This window comes from Brienomyrus brachyistius, chromosome 1, assembly GCF_023856365.1.
Source record: "Brienomyrus brachyistius isolate T26 chromosome 1, BBRACH_0.4, whole genome shotgun sequence".
NCBI lineage: Eukaryota > Metazoa > Chordata > Actinopteri > Osteoglossiformes > Mormyridae > Brienomyrus > Brienomyrus brachyistius.
In genome coordinates this window covers 12,415,340-12,438,513 of record NC_064533.1, presented here as the reverse complement: position 1 = coordinate 12,438,513, position 23,174 = coordinate 12,415,340, and the positions used below count along the sequence as shown (strand labels likewise).

The 23,174-nt window shown below is 46.7% G+C and overlaps 1 protein-coding gene and 1 long non-coding RNA gene across 4 annotated transcripts; one reads left to right on the top strand and one right to left on the bottom strand.

Moving 5' to 3' along the window:
• Positions 1–4,356: 4,356 nt before the first annotated feature.
• Positions 4,357–6,955, top strand: LOC125751769 (uncharacterized). Its single transcript, XR_007400789.1, has 2 exons — positions 4,357–5,198; positions 6,894–6,955. It is a non-coding gene; the product is annotated as an uncharacterized LOC125751769 (long non-coding RNA).
• Positions 6,956–7,252: 297 nt separating this feature from the next.
• Positions 7,253–23,157, bottom strand: ddx11 (DEAD/H (Asp-Glu-Ala-Asp/His) box helicase 11). Of its 3 annotated transcripts, XM_049012897.1 has the most exons (27): positions 23,057–23,157; positions 22,675–22,849; positions 22,179–22,415; positions 21,622–21,708; positions 20,558–20,706; positions 19,855–19,903; positions 19,638–19,745; positions 19,155–19,242; positions 18,601–18,809; positions 17,397–17,549; positions 17,198–17,244; positions 16,009–16,088; positions 15,829–15,870; positions 15,648–15,715; positions 15,236–15,274; positions 14,652–14,781; positions 13,766–13,900; positions 12,044–12,156; positions 11,836–11,908; positions 11,341–11,444; positions 10,878–11,027; positions 10,569–10,637; positions 10,169–10,269; positions 9,123–9,207; positions 8,601–8,673; positions 8,355–8,509; positions 7,253–7,632 (listed from the first exon to the last, which is right to left on the bottom strand). In XM_049012897.1, the coding sequence occupies exons 2-27, from the start codon at positions 22,840–22,842 to the stop codon at positions 7,600–7,602; spliced, it is 2,745 nt and encodes a 914-aa protein (XP_048868854.1). In that variant the 5' UTR covers positions 22,843–22,849; positions 23,057–23,157; the 3' UTR covers positions 7,253–7,599. The 3 variants fall into 3 exon arrangements, with proteins under 3 accessions (XP_048868854.1, XP_048868858.1, XP_048868868.1); XM_049012901.1 differs by lacking the exon at positions 13,766–13,900; XM_049012911.1 differs by lacking the exon at positions 7,253–7,632 and having other exon boundaries at positions 8,371–8,509; positions 9,119–9,207.
• Positions 23,158–23,174: the final 17 nt, after the last annotated feature.

Below are 23,174 nucleotides of genomic sequence, written 5' to 3'. Positions count from 1 at the left end.
ATTTCCGCTGGGAGATGCTAAGCTACCAACCACTAAACGTGCAGACTGGCGGGTGTCAATTGCGCGGGAATGACATTACATGGTTTTAAGTTTTCTCTGATATCGGCTGGCCAGATTCAGTAATTTCTTTGAGACCCCTGAATTTAAACAATTCATTTTTACAGCGATGGTGGCCTATATAATGTGCCGATTTGCTTGTGAAGTTGTTCAGCTGCTTGACATAGCATTGATTCCTGCTTTTTAAGAAAGTGCATGTAGTCTCACACTGTAGCAGTCCATTGCTCAGTCGTCAGCATGGTCAGCGTGTCACCTGTGATGTGTCCTGCACAGCAGCAGACTACATTGCTTTTAATGGACTAATACTTCTTCAACCCATTAAATGATTCATTTTTCTCTCCCTGTCAGTGATGGCTCCCTCTTTTCCTTTTTTCACCTTCCTCATCCTGTCCCTGGTGGGGGTCAGCTTTTCTTCTGATGGAGCTTCTTCTGGATCCAGCTCCATTCTCACAAGGCCCTGCATGGCCTTGTGTGAGCTGGATGCAGTGTGGGGCTTGGTGGTGGTGATGGTGGTGGCGGCGGCGGCCCTCGCCTCGCTGATCCTCGTCCTGGTGGTACTGTGTCGCCTGCGGCAGATCACGGAGGCTGAGGAACGCAGCGGGGTGGCGCCGCTACTCCTGCTGCTCGCTGCCATATTTGGGCTTTGTGGCCTCAGCCTCGGATACATTGCTGAGCACCACGAGAGCCTCTGCTTCGCCCGGCGTGTCCTGAGGGGGGTGTTGCTTACAGTCTGCAACACCTGCCTCGCGTTCCAGGGTCTGCGACTGCGCTGGTTGGGGCAGGGTGCTCATAGCCCCAGGACTGGTCACCTGGTAGGGCTGGCGGTGGCCTTGGCCGTGGTGGATCCCGAGTGGATCTTTCTAGCCACGATGGCCAAATGCCAGCCAGCCTGTGAGCACCAGCCGCTGGACTTTGCATTGGCCACCGCTTACTAGCAGCACTGGTGGGCGCGGCCTGCAGCCTGTGGAGGCAACAGCCACGGTGGAGATGCAGGACCACGTGGCTGCTCATCACCTGCCTGGCCTCAGTCCTGCTGTGGGTGGCCTGGATGACCTTTTGCCTGTATGGCAACGCGGCACTTAGTCTGTCCCCCGCATGGGACGACCGGGTACAGGCAGTGGTGCTGCTGATGCAGGCATGGATTCTTTTGCTGCTGCACATTGCTCCTGAGGTCCACGTCACCTTACGGCCCCCATCCCGCATGAGAGGCCAATTTGGAGGAGGGCATTTCTCCGCTGTAGTTTGGAGCAAACCGGGGCTTCGCGTTCAGTCCCAACAACTCAGGTACTTTATTTTTGCTGCTTTGTCCTACTCTGAGACTCTGTGTGTACTTGAGAGAGAGCATAGCCCTCGCTCTTTCCTGACATGGAGCCCCTACTGGAAGTCTGCGGAACAGCAGCATGTAAACGAGGTCTATGGACCTTTCCCTGTAACTCAGATCTCACTTGAGCAGAGCTTAGGTACCATGGCTGCATGTGCCCCGCCCCCCTAACCATCCCAAAAAAATATGTCAAGTATGACTACTGCACTGCTGAAGGATGTTTACATGATCAATATCTGTCTCTCTCCCGCAGGTGCCCTCCCCAGCCCCCAGGAAACATTCTATTTTAAATAAATAATATATATATATCTCATCTCTGGAAGTGGTGTGTTTTTTTAGGGTTAAGAAGTTGAGAAACATTCAATGGTCATCATCATACCATACATCAGTAGCCCAGCCACTGGTCAATTCCTTCACTCTACTGTTACAGACTTTCATGAAAACATTTTTTAAATGTGGGTGTTTTACCTGTATGAAATGCTTGCCTTTTGTACTTTACGAAGGACATAAAATAGAATTTAATTCTTACATTATATTACTCATACAAACACACACATCTAAAGGTTCTCAACTCTAGGTTTATATCAAACACATTAAAGCCAAACAAATGCAAAAAGTCCATGTATCGTTTGTCCTTGGGTTTTCCAGTTCAAAACGAAATCAGGAAAACTAAAAAAACAGCAGCGTTTTTTGTTTTTTTCTGTTTTAAAATCAGAAGGGGAAAAAGCGGAAAACAAATAAAAAATCAGGCCTCATATTGTATCCTAAAATGTAGAGAACATTACAAATACACCATTCTAAGGGTGGGTGTTTCCAAACTTATGACTGGGACTGTTAATGTTGTGAAATTAAGACAAAGTCCACATTAGGCTATATCTTACATCTCCGGTATCCGTTGGATCTGAATTTACTCATAGAAAAGAAACAAAAAAAGGTGATTTTACAGTTTTCCCATTTGGTTTTAAAACAGAAAAGCAAGAACAAATTTATTTTTGTATGGCGCGTTATCACAACATTACATTGTCTCAAAGCGCTATACAGCAAAGCCCCCAGTGAAGAAACCATAGATGACAGTGGCAAGGAAAAACTCCCCAGAAGGAAGAAACCTTGGTAGGGGTCAGACTCAAAGGGGGAGCCCAACCTCTAGGGGCCGGCAGGGAGAGTCAAATAGAAGAGATGGCTAAGTGCCAAGTCACGTTGTCCAAATCATAGGATTTGAGACACAACCGGGGAGCAGGGAGGTGATGACAAGCCGGTGCCGACTCTCCTTCCAATCGCCAGGCAACCAGAAGTAAGTCATACATGGAAGATGGCACAGGCAGAAGAGTGAGCTGGATGCAAGGACGTCATGGGTAGGAGGCGACGTCACATGTAGCAGGGTGTGCTGAATATCTTGATAGATTGAGGCCTCCAGGCAGCACACTCCAGTAGGGTTAGGGGAAATAAAATGTGCAATTAGTCAAAGCAGGGGAGACTATAGGCAGTGCTAACAGCTAGGTGAGTGCAATGTGAAGTGCAATGTGCAAGCTCCGGCAGATATGGCTATGGCAGCATAAGTAGGAGGGAGAGGCAAGTGGGAACGCAGGCATGGGGAGTCCCTGAAATGTCAGCACTCCAATTCCACAAGGGATTGTGAAGCTAGAGTGACAGCGCTGACAGTTCAGTTTATCTAAAGCCAATGACATTCATCCCCACCCAGCTCTACACCTCACACTGTAGGTCAGACTGGGAGTGAGGAATTAGCTAGAGCCAGAACTAGCGTCCCTACAGTATAAGCTAAACTAAACAGGCGTGTTTTTAGTCTAGACTTGTATATTGAGAGTGAGCCTGAAACCCGCACATCCGGCGGAAGACCATTCCACAGCTGAGGAGCTCTATAGGAGAAAGCTCTGCAGCCTGCCGTAGCTATTTCCACCCTAGGTACTAACAGATATCCTGCGCCTTGAGAACGAAGCAAGCGTGGAGGGTTGTAAGAGGTCAGCAGGTATCTAAGGTATTCTGGTGGAAGACCATTCAGTGCTTTATAGGTTAAGGGCAGTATTTTATAATCAATCCAAGACTTAACTGGTAACCAATGAAGGGAGGATAAGACCGGTGTAATGCGATCAGATTTTGTAGTTCTCAACATGAAGTCTTTTTTCTGTTTTTACTTTTTTTCATTATGATTTAAAAACAGAAAGGCCATAAATAGATTTGGTTTCTGAAAGGGAAAATCCAACGAACGATTCACGGATTGCAAAACTGAACACACCCTCGTGTCTTTTCATGAAGATTCAACAGAAATTTCATTATTTGTACATTTCTATAGTGTACTACTAAAGGCAAAAGAGGAGACAATTATTTGCATTTGCTTGTTTCATAAAAGGATTATAGAATTAAACAGTGTTGGGGGCCTACTTTTAAACGGTAGATATTCAAGCTACAAGCTAGGCTACCTATGATTAAAAGTAGCTAAGCTACGGTTTTAATATAGGCATAGTAGTTAGCTACACTACAAGCTACCGAGAAAAAGTAGCTGACTACATCAAAACCATTTTATTCTGAGATACTTCATATTTGTGCTGTAGGATACTCTTAAACCAGATGAATTAAAAAACGTGGAAAATAATGTTGAAACGAAAATATATTTTTTTTCACAACGATCGACGACCTGTACTATTTTTAACGATGTCGTTATTTGTAAAAACATAGTTAATACTGGAAAATCTACCGCGTTTTTAAAGTGCTTGCTCTACCGATAAGCTACTGAAAGAAGTAAAGTTAGTAGCGTAGCTAATTTCAGTTAGCTACTCCACAACACTGGACATAAAAATAACTGAACAATGTGAACATTTTCAAAATTTAAGCCCTCTCAATAGAACCGCTTAAATGACAATGTAAGGAATAATTGACGACGGGCCGTTGAACTATTAGAAAATAATGCACACCCGAGGTGGTAATGCGGCCACGACGCGAAGCGGACCTCGGGTGTGCATTATTTTCTAATAATTCAACGGTCCGGAGTCAATTATTCCGCTTATACTACGGTTGCCACACTTCAAGACATCGATCAGATGATATATTTCAAGGGATTCGTCCAGTTTTTCTACTTAAATCGCTATTGTGAGTAGGATTATTTCTTCCGCATCTCATCCAACGACTCTTTTGCTAGTTCCAAAACGTCATTTTAAAGATGGCAATGGAGGCTTGAGCTGTTGATAGCAAACTAATGCAGTTAATAATGAAGTTATTAGAAAGAGAGCGAGAGAGACAGAGACAAAGAGAAACAGAGAGAGAGAGAGAGAGCTTGTATGAATTACGCTACGTCTGTGTGTCCCTCAACAGTGTTCTAAAGCACCGTCTCGAAACTACTAGTCTGCTTTAAGATGCAGCGCTGTTATTACCTCGCTAGTGAGAAATGTCATGTGTAGCCTTTAAGTTGGTACACTAGGCTAACTAATACTGCTGCAGCCCAGTTGTTGAAAGTTTCATATTCACCGTAAATATTAAAATTTACTTTCGTGTTGTTGTTTTTGTTAGTCCTGTGTGCTGTATAGGTACTGTATGCTAATTTCCGTTATTACAGTTAACTATGCGAAGTGATATGGAACTGTAATGTGGTCAAGAGAGCTACCTGGAACTACGTTCGCCTTGCGTTTATCTGAAAATAATTGCACACCTCAGAACGTTCGTCAGCCAATCAGATTCAAGCATTCAACGGTCCCGTAGTATAAGCATAATTAATAATCCGTTTGATAAGGGAGAAGCAAACACAAGCGATTCATGAGTGCATCGTACGTATTTTAAGAGCAAGTGAAGGTGAAAGACGTTGACTATTAAGGTAAGGCCCCCCTTCGAAATGTGTACTTCACTTAGATGAAAGGTCTTAAACTAACATTTCCGCTGGGAGATGCTAAACTACCAACCGCTAAACGTGCAGACTGGCGGGTGTCAATTGCGCGGGAATGACATTGCATGGTTTTAAGTTTTCTCTGATATCGGCTGGCCAGATTCAGTAATTTCTTTGAGACCCCTGAATTTAAATAATAATACATTTTTACAGTGATGGTGGCCTATATAATGTGCCAATTTGCTTGTGAAGTTGTTCAGCTGCTTGACATAGCATTGATTCCTGCATTTTAAGAAAGTGCATGTAGTCTCACACTGTAGCAGTCCATTGCTCAGTCGTCAGCATGGTTAGCGTGTCACCTGTGATGTGTCCTGCACAGCAGCAGACTACATTGCTTTTAATGGACTAATACTTCTTCAACCCATTAAATGATTCCTTTTTCTCTCCCTGTCAGTGATGGCTCCCTCTTTTCCTTTTTTCACCTTCCTCATCCTGTCCCTGGTGGGGGTCAGCTTTTCTTCTGATGGAGCTTCTCCTTCTGGATCCAGCTCCATTCTCACAAGGCCCTGCATGGCCTTGTGTGAGCTGGATGCAGTGTGGGGCTTGGTGGTGGTGGTGATGGCAGCGGCGGCGGCCCTCGCCTCGCTGATCCTGCTCCTGGTGGTACTGTGTCGCCTGCGGCAGATAAGAGGCTGAGGAGCGCAGCGGGGTGGCGCCGCTACTCCTGCTGCTCGCTGCCATATTTGGGCTCTGTGGCCTCAGCCTCGGATATATTGCTGAGCACCACGAGAGCCTCTGCTTCGCCCGGCGTGTCCTGAGGGGGGTGTTGCTTACAGTCTGCAACACCTGCCTCGCGTTCCAGGGTCTGCGACTGCGCCGGTTGGGGCAGGGTGCTCATAGCCCCAGGACTGGTCACCTGGTAGGGCTGGCGGTGGCCTTGGCCGTGGTGGATCCCGAGTGGATCTTTCTAGCCACGATGGCCAAATGCCAGCCAGCCTGTGAGTACCAGCCGCTGGACTTCGCATTGGCCACCGCTTACTAGCAGCACTGGCGGGCGCGGCCTGCAGCCTGTGGAGGCAACAGCCACGGTGGAGATGCAGGACCACGTGGCTGCTCATCACCTGCCTGGCCTCAGTCCTGCTGTGGGTGGCCTGGATGACCTTTTGCCTGTATGGCAACGCGGCACTTGGTCTGTCCCCCGCATGGGACGACCGGGTACAGGCAGTGGTGCTGCTGATGCAGGCATGGATTCTTCTGCTGCTGCAAATTGCTCCTGAGGTCCACGTCACCTTACGGCCCCCATCCCGCATGAGAGGCCAATTTGGAGGAGGGCATTTCTCCGCTGTAGTTTGGAGCAAACCGGGGCTTCACGTTCAGTCCCAACAACTCAGGTATGGTACTTTATTTTCGCTGCTTTGTCCTACTCTGAGACTCTGTGTGTACTTGAGAGAGAGCATAGCCCTCGCTCTTTCCTGACATGGAGCCCCTACTGGAAGTCTGCAGAACAGCAGTATGTAAACGAGGTCTATGGACCTTTCCCTGTAACTCAGATCTCACTTGAGCAGAGCTTAGGTACCATGGCTGCATGTGCCCCGCCCCCCTAACCATCCCAAAAAAATATGTCAAGTATGACTACTGCACTGCTGAAGGATGTTTACATGATCAATATCTGTCTCTCTCCCGCAGGTGCCCTCCCCAGCCCCCAGGAAACATTCTATTTTAAATAAATAATATATATATATATCTCATCTCTGGAAGTGGTGAGTTTTTTTAGGGTTAAAAAGTTGAGAAACATTCAATGGTCATCATCATACCATACATCAGTAGCCCAGCCACTGGTCAGTTCCTTCACTCTACTGTTACAGACTTTCATGAAAACATTTTTTAAATGTGGGTGTTTTACCTCTATGATATGGTTGCCTTTTGTACTTTATGAAGGACATAAAATAGAATTTAATTTTTACATTACTTATACAAACACACACATCTAAAGGTTCTCAACTTTAGGTTTATATCAAACACATTAAAGTCAAAGCAAATGCAAACATGAGCATGTGTTTTTAATGAAAATTCAACAGTAACTGAATTACTTGTACATTTTTTGTGTATTACTAAAGGCAAAAGAAGAAGCAATAATTTGCATATATCTGTTAAACATAAATGGATTATAGACTTAAATATAACAGAACAATATGAACATTTTTATAAATTAATCCTACTCAACAGAACCACTTTAAAAACAATGACATAAATGGGGTTATTTAAGACAGCAGTTCTGGCCCTTTGCCAGAACAATAAACAACAGCATTCTCTCTTCCATGGTATCGCTGTGGCTTTTTTACCCAGAACCTCCCATCCGCCATCTGCTGGGGTCATAGGGTTGCTTTCCCTACTACTGCTGCTGCTGCTTTTTCTCCATGAAGAACTATGGATCAGGAAACAATGTATTAAATTCCATAAGACAGCCTCCTGCAGCCTCCAGCTGGAACGGTATTCCTGCACATGCATTAATAGGCTCACTTGGGAAGTACGACCCGGCAACATTTGCAGGCTCGCTTGTGGAGTGTAGCTCTGCGTTTCCCAGGAAAGCCAGTGTGCCTCGACAGGCCAAACTGTTTACTGGGACCAAAACATTTGTGGGGCATAGCGGGAGATCTCCCCTCATGCAAAAAAACAGGGTGGTCGTTTCAGGAAAATAAATCTATTATCAACAATGCAGAGCAGAACTTTACTCAGTCTGGGTCACTTTTCCAGCAAATTCTGCTGAGCTGAACACAGAACAGGACAATTACAGAATCAGGTTTCCATTCTTAAGCTTTATGAACTACTGTCTAATATATATTTCTGAATTCCAGCTTTTTCTGTAACGGGCGGTAGCAAAAACATTTACATTTAACAGAAGCTTCTGTCCAAAGCAAAGTACAGATGAGGATCAGAGAGCAGGGCCAGCTGTAGGGTCCAAGGATCTTGCTGAAGAGCAAGCGATACGATTACTCTGCCGATCATAAGATTTGAAACCACAACCTTCTGGACGCGGGCAAAAATCCAAAACCCACTAGGCTGCATGTTGCCACAATACAGAGAAACCAACCAAACTATGTGAATGCTTTGCTCATCATGGAATGTACCACATCAGAGCAGGCTCACCTTCCTGATGCCACCAAAAGCGGGTCCAAATGTGGGCTGGACCTGGGTGCGGATCCTGATCCACTCCGGCAGCTTCTGGAGGGTGCCAGGCCGGGAATAGCGTCGATCTAGCAGCACGATGCAGGCATAGTCACCACGGTGACGGATAGCCCTTCCTGCGGAAGAACATGAAGGGTGGGCACCTTTTCGAATGAGTGGAGAAGAGCCCCAAGAGTAATGTGCCCCCCTACCCATCACAGGCCTTACCAATGGACTGGTTGACAGCCTTCATGCAGAGGTTTTCAACTAGTGCCTTGCCGGGGCTCTGTCCACCGTGGGGCTGCAGTGAAACGTTAAACAGGGATGTGTATGCAGTATGCACGGCATTACTGCTTTAGACTAGAGTGTACTACAGACTGCTGCTACCGCTAACAGAGGTATGTGGCTCAGTGGGCTAAGCCTGTGCCTCTGACTGGAAGGTCTCCGGTTCGGGCCCATATCTGTGGGCCCTCGAGCAAGGCCCTTTACCCTCAGCTCCCCGGGTGCCATTAGTGGCTGTTCTTCACTGTGTTCCCGAAGTTTGCTCTCATCTGTGCGTCTCATGGAGAACATTATGGCGGAGATGAAAAGTCAATTTCCCTACGGGGATCTATAAAGTATCATTCATTCATTCATTCATTCATTATTATTATTAACTTATATAACAGAATAGGATACTCATACAAATAAGTAAAAAGCATAGCTTTGGCTGGGGGGGGGCATCTTCCAGTGACCTTGAAGCCTACCAACCATGTGCTTGTCCAAGTAGGCCATCTTCTCCTGGAGCTCTGGAGATTTGATGTTGGGGTACGGCATTCCCACCAAGACAACACATCTAGACAGAGGAAGGTGACAGAGAGACGTCACCTGCTCTGAGGATTACAGGGACTCACAGGGTCTGGACATCATCCAGCAAGTTAGCAGCAAACTAACAGGCAAAACAAACATGCTGGTCAACACTGCATGGTCTACCCATTACCCATTGTCCACACTCTGCTTTGTCAGGAAACTACTATTCCCCAATTCACACGTTTCAAACGACTACAAGAATTAAAAAGAGCCACAACAATGAAAGAACTGATTAAGGGAATTAAAAGCACAAATACTGCCTAAGAGGGGGCTTGTTCATCCAGGGTGTGTGAACAGGAGGATGAGGCCTGGGCCAATTTCTCTAGTACCCATTCGGTCACTTTAAGAGTCAGGAATAAACATATAGCCTGACTGTACTGCTGACGCCGCAACAAACTCCCAGTGGAAAGTGGCCTGTTGCTCAGGAAACCCTGACCCGCAAGAATGTTTATGTCACGTAATCCAGCGGAAGCGATGCCAGCTAAACGCGTGGCTCCCAATACGACATCCCCTCTGACGCGCTACGGGTCGGGCCCCCCTGCGGGAGTGCTGGACTCCAAGAGGATTTATTCCCCCCCTCCAGCTTCTGAAAAGCACGCGCAACACCGAATCAGCCCAGGCCCCCTAAGAACCGCTTAAGGGATAAACCCCAAATATCCCTTAAATTCAAGGGCGGCCGAGAAATAGAATCACTGTCCACAAAAGTAGAGTAGGCAGCATGCTGCAGCCTGTCTGGGCAACATGCCCCTCACCCTCATAATTCTGAAAACTTTTCTATAGGATTTTTCTGAGTATCGGTATTGGACAAAGCCTGGCATTTTCCTGAAATGCTATATTTTCTATATCAAAAGCCTTTGCACATCCAAGATACATGTTACTAGGCTGAAGATTAAAGGACAACGAAGTCCACGGAGCGGGCAGACACTAGGGTCCAGAGTCGCACCCACCTGCCCAACTCATCGGAGAAGTTGATGCCTTCGCTCATCTTGCCCCCCACCACAGAAAAGAGCAGAGCCCCGGACAGAATGGCACCCGACTGCCTGCCGTCCTGTGGGGACAGGGAGGGATGGAGATGAACCACAAAAGCTCATCAATTCACAAGTTACCCACACTTACTTCAAAACAGAATAATCTACCCAGAATCCTCTGGGACAAAAACAGCTTGCGGGAACGTCAGCCATTATCTAACCTGTGTGTTTTCAGTATCCAGGTTAATTTGACTCATCACACTCAAAGCAGTAATCGGGGGTAGATTGGACATGCTGGCACACAGAGCATCTCTTCAATACAGCCCCAATTAACTCCAAGTGAAGCAGAGGAGGACTAGCGGGACGGACCCCAACAGACCTGGATGCATCTGGAGTACTCCTTCAGCACCTGCTCCACCTGGCTGGCCTTCCTGGGCTCCTGGAAGATCTGATGGCCACAGAGGTCTGTGAGAGGCAGTGAGTACAGGGCACCAGGCCTCGGTGCTCAGCCAGGGTCAGGGCACTGATCACCAGGCTCTCTCACGGTATTTACTCTTCCATACTTGGCCGGACAGCCTCTGTGTTACGCTTCTACAATTTTCAGCAATCAAGGTTACAGGAAGCACAGTGGACCCGTTTGCCTGTGTCCATTTTCCGCTTTCTGTCGCACTTGTTGTTGGGGACGCACCTTTTTTCTGGCGGCCAGCCGGGCCAGAACGCCAGTGCTGTTCCAGTGGGCCAGAACCCTGCGCTCATACTCATAGGAGGGGAAGAAGCACACCAGGCCTCCCGGCACCACGTTGCACAGGTTGGACAGCACGCGGCCAGTCTCGTCCATCTGTGGTAGATGGTCAGACAGAGAGGCCGTGGGTCCAATACGGCAGAGCAATACTGGGTGACCCACCCCCCCCCAGCCCTCCACACGTACACACCAGCATAGCTTTATAATGATTACAATGAGAAGGTCAGTGAGATGTCAAATACTGACCTCCAGATTATGAACCAAAATATACATCATTCACAAAACATGCATAATAATAGCATTGAAAGACATTAAATACAAACTTCAGTCTTGCACATCATTAATTTATTAACAGCACATCAGAACCTGAACGGAAATGCAACCATGAATCCGTGATCCGGTGACCCACCATCCGTGGCGTTTCCCGGTTCTGGAAGGTGAATTCCAGCTCCTGACCAGAGGGTCCGCTGCACAGGACTATGGGTAGGATGTTCTGCGGGGGAATCACATGACCTGCAGAAAAGGGGCGTTAATCATTGCTCACAGCCGCAGGTCCTGGAGCTTTTCCAACCGCCCTGATCTCCCCACAGACCACCGGGTCCGGAAACAGAGTTCAGGAACAGTGAAGAAGGACAGAGTTTCTACCTTTGGCATGATGGTGCACTTTGGATGCATTAGGGCAGCGTTTCCCAGCCCGGTCCTCGGGGACCCCCAGACAGTCCATGTTTCTCCTCCCTCCCAGCTCCTTGCTATACAGTCTGGGGGTCCCCCAGGGGCTGAGCTGGGACACACTGCATCAAGGAATTAAGGCAACGAGGTGCGAGCTACATGAATCAGGTGAAGATGTTCGGCCCTCAGCCTCGCATCCTGCCATGTCTCGCTCTCTGTCCCGGGCTGCACTCACCGCAGGAGAACTGAGAGACACGCTCCTCGCTGACACCGGCCGACAGCAGCAGCTGCTCCTTGAAGTCGGCTATCTGCAGAATAAGCAGCGGGTGCAAGAACCGGTCATCACCCCTCCCTTCAGCACCTCCCCCAGGTCCGAGCAGGGCCCCCTGATCAAGGGGTGCGTGTCACCCACATGTGTGCTCTGTTGAAACCCGGGTACCTACCGGCTGCATGGTTCCCCCCGCGATGATAATGGCCTTGCACTCCTTCAGCACAGGGGCAAAGTGGATGGCAGGGTTGAGCAGCAGGAATCTGAGGCTGCCCTGGGCCAGCGTCCCTGTGGAGACAGCCAGCTGGCCCCAGTTAGCCTGCACTGCTCTGCCCGGACGGCATTTTGGATCGACGCGTCAGAGCAGAAACCACAGCAAGGGCACGATGGTAAGCGGAGCTGGGTTCATATCCACAGAACATCAGCACTTTCCACATAAAGTCTAAAGGCTTTTAGACATTGGACAGCAATCTGTGACTTAATGCTATTATCATATACATATAAAAGAGCAGGAGAGCTATTTCCTCAGAGCTCAAAGGTGGTGGTGGGGGGGTCCCAATTCTACCCACATTTTTAAGTATGTGGGAATTGTATTTTCTCCCAGTTGTGTAGGTTTGCTCCTGCAGTCCAAATACACTCAGTCAAGTGAATCTGCATTATTCCTGATGTACAGCACTGTGCAGATGCCATCACAGAAAATGTTTAAAGCTATTTATCTGGGTATTAAGTGTATTTTTGCTCAGAACTGAAAACACAATTTTACATTAAAACATATTCAAATTAAGAGTAACATAATAAAAACTGGGGCGGCATGGTGGTGCAGTGGTTAACACTGTTGCCTCACACCTCTGGGACCCGGGTTCGAGTCTCCGCCTGGGTCACATGTGTGTGGAGTTTGCATGTTCTCCCCATGTCGTCGTGGGGTTTCCTCCGGGTACTCCGGTTTCCCCCCACAGTCCAAAAACATGCTGAGGCTATTTGGAGTTACTAAATTGCCCATAGGAGTGCATGTGTGAGTGAAGGGTGTGTGAGTGTGCCCTGCGATGGGCTGGCCCCCTATCCTGGGTTGTTCCCTGCCTCGTGCCCATTGCTTCCGGGATAGGCTCCGGACCCCCCGTGACCCAGTAGGATAAGCGGTTTGGAAAATGGATGGATAGATATTAAAAACTATCAGGAATTTCTCCTGCTCTCCAGAAAGTTACTGATATCTAGTTGGACGGCTAGATGAACACCGCTTTGGTTCCCGAACTTCTCCTTGGGGGCACATCAGCCTTTCCACACATTTGTTAAATCTCACCACCAGCTTACTTATTTAATAAATTCAATTAGTTAAAAAAAAATCTACAAGATTTTGAATAGCCAGACAAGGTGAGGTACTGGTCATGTCAAAAAATAAAGTGGGTGTATTGGATGGTTGCTGCACATACTGGGAGGGGTTTGAAATAGTTAAGCTGACATATTTTTATAAACAAAATAATAAGGACAACCCCCCCCCACAGCATGGCAGAACATGCAAACTCCACTCATATAAAGCTGGAATTTAGACTCAAACTTTGGTCCCAGGTGTGTGGCAAGAATGTTAGTCACTGTGTCACTGTGCCGTCCTGGTGAGCGATTCTCTTTAATAATAATTAATAACTGATAATTGCCTCCCTCAACTTGCTCTTTGTAGCGTAAGCTGGCTGTGAAGGGCAGCCACCTGTTGGGGCGCCCAGGGCCTTGCTCAAGGACCCGCAGACGTGCTGAGGCTGGGTTTAAACCGGTGACTTTTTGATTACAGGCACACAGGCTTAGCCCACTGAGACACACGCTGACCCCTTTTTTAAAAAAATTATAATTCCTTCATCCTAATCCCAATTTACTTAAAATTTTAGGTGATAAATGATTTCTTTCACACCTTGCCTCTGGATTACGAGTCGTCCATCTTTGTTGGCATTGGTGAGAGCTGAGAGGAAACCCTCAACCTGTATCATGGGACAGACAACACTGCTCTGTTTGTCATCTTCTGCCACCTTCTGATCTGGAATGGGTACTGCAAGGAAATTGCAAAATTAATAACTATTTGAAGAACTATGCTGCAAGACAGAGACCAGAAACAAAATTTGTAATTTCCGAGGCTCATTTATAAAAAGAAACCATTTCAGAAAAACATGGGATTATTTACAATATTTCCCTTGATAAAGATTTTCCAGCGGACTGAAGTCATCTCACTTCCCACTCATACAGCCCCCAACCCGATTTCAATTTGCCTTAATCAGATCTGCATCCGCAGTCATGTGAGGCATATGGCACAGTGATTACACAGGAGAGCAGGATTTGCAATGGGCTTTTCGATGTAGAAGAGCATAGAGGTTTGTTTCAAGATAGTGTGGGCTTATATTCATACTGACAGCCTCAGAGATCTAAAGAGCTGGAAGACTGATTGTCACGAGCCAAAGGAAAAATAGGCCTTTTTGCGGTACAGCTGTGTGAAAAACGTCAGCATCCACCCCAAACCCAACACCGTTTGAGAAGAAGCCAATGAAAAATTAAAGGAAAACTGCTGGTCAGTAAAGAGCTGCCTGCGAAGTAATAAAGAGTTTCTATGAAGCAAAGAAACTTCTCAGAAGTGATGTCAGCAAATAACAGCAGGAAGGGTACGGTGCTGTAGATGGCCTCCATTGGCTAGTGTAGTATGAATGACAGGACCCCACCTCCTGGTCTAACCCAATAGGCCAGTCCTGGGATAAGGAAACAGTGAGACAATTGGCCAGCAGTCTTTTGAGTGTCATGATCCCGCCCACCTGCGTGTGCCTGCTGGCCAGTCTGGAGGGACTGCAGAAAGCGGCCCAGGCCCTCCGTCCGCTGGTTCTCCTTCTTGGATACGCTTGCCGCCACACCTGTTCCCTGGTATTTCTCCACAAATCCATGCAGCTGGACAGGAAAACGTGACTGTCAGAAGGGTACGAAACGGCGCCAAACAGAAAACCACAACCCACCAGATTTGCATCGAAAACCTTTGACAACTGACAGGTGCTTTGAAACACTGTAAATGGGTCCATCATCCCATGGGACACTATATACCTACACTGATTATTTCCCACGTTTAGGACAAACGACACATGCAAAATCACACGTACTATGCAAAATCACAGGGTGTAATGACCCCGGCACAATACAGGTCCGATAAGAGCTAATTGACAATTGAATGACAGTTAAATTGGCCAGCAGAAGTGCATGTGCAGTGTGCCGCCCGTATCTGGCTTCGATTCTGACCCCGTCTGACCCTGGTCACATGACCCCAGCGATGTTTTGAGGGGGATTAACCAGTCCCGAAGAACTTTATTCTTCATAACGTGAATAAATGATTCCCTGGTTCCCACCGTACCTTCCTGCTGATCAAGCTCTTCTCAAAGTATCTCTGCACCTTTATCAGCAGCAGGGAAAGCAAACAGAGAAAAGCAACAAAAGGCTGATTGATCGCACAACAAGTGACAGCAGATATTTCTATTCATCATCTCCATGTCCAGGCCGCATGATCAATGAAGCTCCGCTCCACGATTCTCTAAACATCTACCCACTTCTCTTTTGATGGCGAAAGTACAAGAAACTTTAAAAAAATAAAATAACTTTGATAAATGAACAGTGAATAACAGTAGAGGCCTTTTCCTCAATTCACTAAAGCGACCTCTCACTAAACAATTTTTCAGAAGAAAAACATATCCAGTGAACTGTATGCCCCATATTTCTCAGTGTCACTGCAAACTGCACTGAGTGCACAATCCTCAGCAGTGAATTACCTTGAAGAGGTTAATATTATCAATCTGTGCTCTGAAGAGGAAGTTATTGATTGTCAGCATCTCTGTTCCTGTGTGCAAAATAAGCAGAATCATTTTCCATTCGGTCCAATAAAAGTCTAAATGAATCGACCCAAGGCTATATTATTCTCAAGGAATAAGGAGGATTGTACCTCTACCTTACCTGCCTGGGTCACCTGGCTATGTGGATTCTGATCAACTCTGCCTGCCGAAACACACCACGGACCAAGAGCGTCAGGACAAAAACCCACAAATTCACGGATCCTTACAGTTACGGTGAGTTCTGCATAACCCACTTTGCCGTTATCTTACAGTTGCACTGCCTCATATCCCCAACACTCACCCCCAAGCACGTGGACCAAACCCTCCAGCACAAACAGGATCTGTTTGACGTACATGAGGTTCTTGGCTTTCAGGCGATTCCTGGATGATAAACACAAAATCAGACAGCTCTGCTGGAGAACTTCTGGATGTGCTGGTGAGTGCTCCACATCAGACCGACGCTGTAAACAGAATCCCTAGCGTTCGTTTTTCATTTGCCTCTTACAAAAAAAAAAAAACCTTATAAAACTGCCATTTCATAAATTCTCAGAAGATCAGTCCTTTTCTTCTGATGCATTATTTCTATACTCCAGATAAAAAGTGATGATAAGCTAGTTTCCCATGACAAAACAATGATAATATTTGCACCACAGAGCATTCAGATTTGAATCTGAGAAATTAAGGGCAGTTTTTCTCTTGCTATTTATATAATCAGCTCCTCAGATGCATGCCTTCTCGAGTAACCTGTAGAGGTGAAGCATCTCCAAGCAGAATACTTGGATTGGCCAACATCAAAGACCCAAATCCCTATTCATAGGCAGCATTGTGCTGCCACTGTGTGGCTCATAAAGGAAACACAGCGCCTCAAATCGAAGGCGATCTGCGGCCTCCTGAGGGAGCTCACCCGCGAAACAAAACAGCTTGTGAGAAAAGCATCAAGGCCAAGCTTTCACTGAAACACTCCGATCAAAGGTAACCAAAACCTCCCATCATATTGCTCATTCCAGCACAGGCCGGAGTCCCCAAAATCCCAGACCCACAGACCAAAAGCATCCACCAGACTTTGGTCTTGCTATTTAATTGAACCGAGATCAAGATCAACAGCGTCGGTGCTCAAAACTCTAGGAAGTTCAAATAAAATGTCAGTGAGGTTGACATAAGCTAATTTATTGGCCATCCTGTGTCAATATGAGGTCTTCCCATGTTAGAATTTAAAATATCCTACTTACCTATCCATATAATTTATTCATTATCCCCATTGTACAGTACAGCGCTACGTTATCATTCTTATGATCCCTAACCAGCTTGGCAGTGCTTATGAATGCACCTATACGTCATGTGGCTGGACAGCAGCACACAGGTGGAAAATAAGTGCTTGGCTTGTATCACACAAGGTCAGGGGCCAGTGGTCAGCCTCATTCAGGGTCTTGTTTCAGTCTCAGTGACACTAGTGGTAAAGATGGACCTAGTACAACTGAGATGTTCCTCACCTGTACCGTTCCATGTACTGGGTCATCTGGGAATGGGCACAGCAGAGCTGAAAACAGAACCAGTCAGTAAAAACAGGGACAGAACTGACAGTGGTGGTACCCAGTTCTTCTTAACGTCTCAAACCAAAAAAGGCAGATACTGTAGAGAACCTGGTAGTTCAGAAAGTCAACAGATCCGGATTGCACGTAGCATCCTGACCTGGGTCCCCATGATCTCAGAACTGTGGATGCAGGCAATGGTGTCCATGAGGTTGTGCGCCTCATCGATGATGACCACTTGGTCCTTGAGCTTGATGCCCGAGGCTCGGCGCGTAGCTTCATGGAGCAGAACCTGGTAGGGCAGTACCACGAGCTGGGCAGAGAGACAGAGAGAGAGAGAGACAGAGACAGAGAGAGAGAGCGAGAGAGAGATAAACATAATTCCCACACACACAAACCACATAAACCCCTGGCAGTCAGAATAGCACAAGAAAGCAGAGTCTTTACATTCTGAGATCCAGGAAAATTCTCTTAATATCGATTCAAATTTTGATTTGACAGGAAGAGGAAGTAGGTCACATAAGCAATGTCATCATACATCCCTTACTGACCTCTTTAAGACACAGCAGAACTTTACGGAGTGGCATGTATATCATAAGAGATGTGAGCAAAAGCGTGTCTTCTAAACAAAAATTAATTGCTGGATCTCAGGAGGTTAAAAAGACAGGCAACAAGGAAAATCATCTGAAAAGCCACCATTTTAAGAAAAAAACTAAACCCAAAAAAAAACATTTACTGGGAAAAAAAAAGTACTAAGCGTTCAGGCACAGCAATAACAACGGGAAAACTGCGTACTAAATCATCACGTTCTCCCCTCCAGAACACGTGCAGTGGGTACGTGTCCACACAGCTGCAGGAGTCATATCTGGCCAACAAAATACAGCTCTGAGGAACTTTCTGCATCGTTCCGCCCTTTTGGGTACGAACGAGCCATAATTCTCGAAGAGTCCCCTCTCCCAGACTTGGCTCGCTTGGCCTGCTGGGTAAGATGTCACGGTCTTGCTACAGTACACTTTCTATCAAAAAAGTCATTACCAGGAAGCTCATGTTAAACTACAATTTAAAAATAGGTTGATATCTTACAAAAAAATAACCAAATCTGACCCAAAAACCCTTCAGATTAACTACAACTTGGGAAACACAAGGGACGTGATGAAACTGTAACAACTACACATGACATTTTCTGAGCATTGGCTTGGCGTTATTAGACAGCATATTGTACAAAAAAACCCTTAACCATAATACTGATGCCATTACTGGACTGGAGGAAGCATGAACTGGGTGTGTGTTGATATCAGATTGGGGCCTTGGTGAGGTAAGGTGGGAGGGGCGTAAGGAAAAGCGGGGGGCTCCAGGAGCCTAACCTGTGCGGCAGGCACAGCCAGACGGCCCCCATAGTAAGGACAGGCCTTGGTTTCCCTGCCTAGCACCACCATTTCTTCAACGTCCCGGACCTTGACCAGGGTCTCGTCGCGCAGGCCCAGCAGCGCCTCGTGTCCGGAGAAGGGGCACACCGCCTTGGGCTCTCGCCGTCTCCGCTTGGGTTCCGAATCCGTGGATTTCTCCACTTTTCCTGGGTGGGGGAGTGAGGTCACCGACTGTCAGGATAGGATTTAAAATTTGTCCCATCTCGAATTCCAAACAATGGCTTATGTGCTCAAACGCATCTCGGTGACATGATGTTACTGTGAATAACTGCTTCAGTGGATACACCCAGAGGGATTGGGATGACACAGTGACACAGCCGTTAACGCTGCTCTGTGGATCTCTGGGGTTGGGGGTTCGCGACACCTGTGAGATCTCAGGTGTCCCTGCCACGTTCCCCAGGTGTGTGCATGTAAAGAAAGAGAATATGGAGCGGAAACCCGAGAGGACAGTGTCAGGTTTCAGCTCGTGCAGGAGGGCGGGTCGGACTCACCATGCTTGTTCCTCTGCATCTCCATGCAACGGTCGTTGATGAGTTGCACGCTGCCTAGTCGTCGCACCTCCTCGTTGATGCACAGGTTCTGTGAGGAAACGAACACGCATCAGCGCCTCCTGGTGGGAGCAGGCTACAGTGCCTGTGCAATGGGAATCCAGTGCTGAATTATACCATACTTGCCAACTAACTGCTAATGACCTTTGGTTTTATCGCCCGTTATTAAATATTGCTATCGATGAAAACGTTTCTGCAAATGAAAAATGTTATGTCACAGGTAACACAATACATCCAGCTTGATTTGGCTTTCAGTCAAGGCAGTGCTCATGTTTTTTGATGGTTCGGTTGCCTTGTGGACATTACATTAATTTCACTCTGCCGACTACGCTGTAAACTACACTGCAGACTACACTGTACACTACACTGTGGATTACACTGCGGACCAGCACAGAGACTGTCAGTTCTCAGAGGCCCTGCGCTCACCTGCCGAGAGGCCAGGGACACCACCCTGACTTCTTCTCTGAAAGGGCTCTTCTGCACCTCGTGCACAAACTGGGCCAGCTGGGAATGCGTGCGGCTGCAGTAGTATATCTAAGTGCAAAGAATCATGGGATTTGGAGTCCATCAGCCAGACATATGGCTGCTTAAACACTCACAAAGCAAAACAAGACCAAATGTCTTAAAGGACTCAGTCACGAACCTTAGTCACATGGTCTTCTTCCAAATCATCTTCCTCCTCATCACAAACGCTACAAAACAGATTAACAATGTGAGGTTAAGTACCCTAAAGTTACACACCTTACACCATGCATTACACAGCATAATGCTGGGGCTACCAAATGCAACAAAATATCAAAAACAGGATTTTTCATTAGAAAAAAAAGAAACTAAGACAAAATGAAGGAAGTGTAATGCTGGGTATTTCTGTGTAACAACTCAAAGATAAAGTGCACCCGTAAACGATGGGTGACAACCTTAATCCATTGCTTGTGTACATCCAGGCTTATTTCACACCTAAATTGCTTCAGATATGCAATCACATAAACCAGTCTGAGTTCCATTTTCTTTACTGAACGTGGCTCCATATTCCAGTCCAATTCCATCAGCTCAAATCAATCCATCTACGCGAATAGAATTACTATTGCTTTTAGAATCTTCTTTCCCCATGGTTAATAACACATTAACAACTTGCAACTCTGAAAAGAAATTGTCAATTTGCAAGTTAAATCGGATGAAACAATTCCGCTAAAGCAAAAATTTACTAAAATAGTTTGGGGGCCTTCTTTTCGACACAAAACGACACAAAAACTCGAAGACGAAAGGCGAAGACTCTAGTGGCTACAGGCAGTGAGCCGAGACAGTTCACACGTCACTGGCCGCCTCGATTCCAGCCAGACCCCCACCTGTTCTTCGGTTTGCCGTCATCGTCACTCTCGTAGTCGGCCACGATCAGCTCCTCTTCTCCGTCATCAAGCACCGCCCCCTTCCCGTCCACCTCGCCGCTTTCGGCACTGAGCCGCAGCAGACGCCTCGCCTCCTGGTCCTGGTCACTCTGGTGATAAGCGGCAAGTGAGGGCTGTCACACACCTATCTGCCACACCGCATGGTCGCCCCGGGTACTACGGCAGTGGGCATTTTCCCCAAGAACAAGATGCCTGCATGGGAAAAACAGAGACCGTACCACCTGCAGCAGATGGATATTTTACATCAAGCATGGAGGGTACCTCAAAAACTCACCCACTATTCAGCCACGCGGCAGCTGACCACATATTCTACTAATCACAATGAAAAACATTTTTCTCCAAAAAGCCATTACTTTAGGAATGTGAAAAAACACGTTTTAACAGAAACGATTTTTCTTTACTATCAGAAACCTCAAACAATGTAATGAGACACCTTAACCACAAATAGAAACCTGTCATTACACAGGAGCCAGTTAATGGTTTTGGGTTTTAAAAATTAGCACCATAAAGTAATCCATAGAAACATCCATCATGAATGCAAATGTTAACTATCCATCCATCCATTTTCCAAACCGCTTATCCTACTGGGTCGCGGGGGGTCCGGAGCCTATCCCGGAAGCAATGGGCACGAGGCCCATTATCTTGTCAAAATATTTACAATACTATTCTATTCATCAGACCAGGTAGAAAGAAACCGTAAACGCAGCTCCTGCAAATTAAACAGTAACCGAAAGGTTTGTCATCTTGGAGCTGATAATAAATCCATTGTTTAACTGCTTATCATGGGTGGAGGCTGTGGACTGGATTCCAGTCCATTCCCAGGCATATACCTGCTCCCACTTACGCACATTCGCACACTACAGAAGGCCAGTTACAGATACCAAATAGTCTAACTGTATACCTTTGGTCTGGGGGTGCACGCCGAAGTACCCAAAGGAAACCAGTGCAGCGCAGGAAGAACCTCTCAGCTCTGCTCTGTGGGGGGGGGGGTATGATTTAGCTACCTTGTGCTTCAGTGCATACTGAAGCTGCACGTTGTGTCTGATCAGCTCCATCCTCTCCTCCCTCTTCCTCCTCCTGATCGCCTCCTCCTGGACAGAAAACTGAAAGTGAAGCTAAGCACCTGCTTCATGACGTAACCTCTCACCAAAATAGGCTGCACTGGCCAGGAATCCCCTTGGCGCTGCACGCACGAACAATGGACATTCACAAGAAGGTCACACAGCACAGATCTGCCTTTAATAGCCAGACGGCCTCAAATGAACTTGGCGTTTATTCTGTCTATATTCTGTCTGTGCACTTTATAGTTCGTCCCGTCCTGTATTGTTTGTCTAATGTACGCAAGGGACAGTGGAAAACGTAATCTCGATATCTGTATATGGCTAGTACATGTAAAGGAATTGACAATAAAACTCTGTGACTCTGACTTATTCCGTGCTTCAGATGGAGATAATTGACTGGTCAATCGGGAGCAGCCCCAGGAGTGCAGGGGCTCATGGTTTCACCACCCAAGAATGCTGTGAAGCCCCCCCCCCCCCTGTTTACTTTCATGCTGCACTACCTTCAGTTTGTCCATCAGGTCCCGTTCTGCCTTCTTCTGCACAAAGTCCGCAATCCAGTCAGGTTCTGTGGAGGACGAGAGGGCTGGGGAGGAACAGTGCTCCTGCGGGGGCTGGGTGGAGGAGCTGTCCATGGTGACGGCGCTCTCCTCCAGAAGGCCCACTGCCTCCTGCTTCTTCTTCTCCTCGTGGTCACGCAGCCAGGTGAGGGCTCCGCAGATCAGGCTCAGAGACTTGCCCTAAAATCCAGCAAAAACCATACCAGCCATTTTAGCTGTGAACCATGTGAACTAGATTTAGGAGAAAAAATATATATATTCGAAAAATCTGAATGTCAGTTGAGGACATTATAAAACTTAGCACAGTAACATAATATTTCCCATCATGTCTTGTAAGCATAAAGTATGAAACCCCATTACATCAATCAATTACATTCTGCAATCCATTAAAGCAATCTATCTCTGTATAACATATAGTAATGGAAGTAATTAAACTCACTGTCCCAGTAGGGCTCTCAAAAATCCCAATCTTCCCCTCATCGATGGTGGTGTACAAAGCCTCCATAAACTCTTTCTGGATAGAATACGGCTCGTACGGAAATGGGAACTCAAGAGTTGTTGTTGCCATGTCTGCATGAAACTGAAGAGTCCCTGCAGCTCCTGTCATTCGCCACCTACCATAAGGACATAAACAAGCACGGAGGGAAACAGCAGTACTTCGTTTTACAACAATATTACACACAAAATCTGAAAACGTCATATGACAACTAGCCTATAACCCTGTCGTTAATCACACAGTACTATGCTTCCTAGAAAATGATGTAGCTTTTACTATTGTACCAAAACTTAATGATTAAAAATGTGAATGCTTTATACTTCACCTATAAATAATAATTAATCTATATCGCAAGCTCGCGGCATAAATCCTCAAACAGGGATCATTTCTTCATTTTCCTTCCGAAGAGCGCGCCAATTACGTCAGCGCTCTTCAGCCAATCA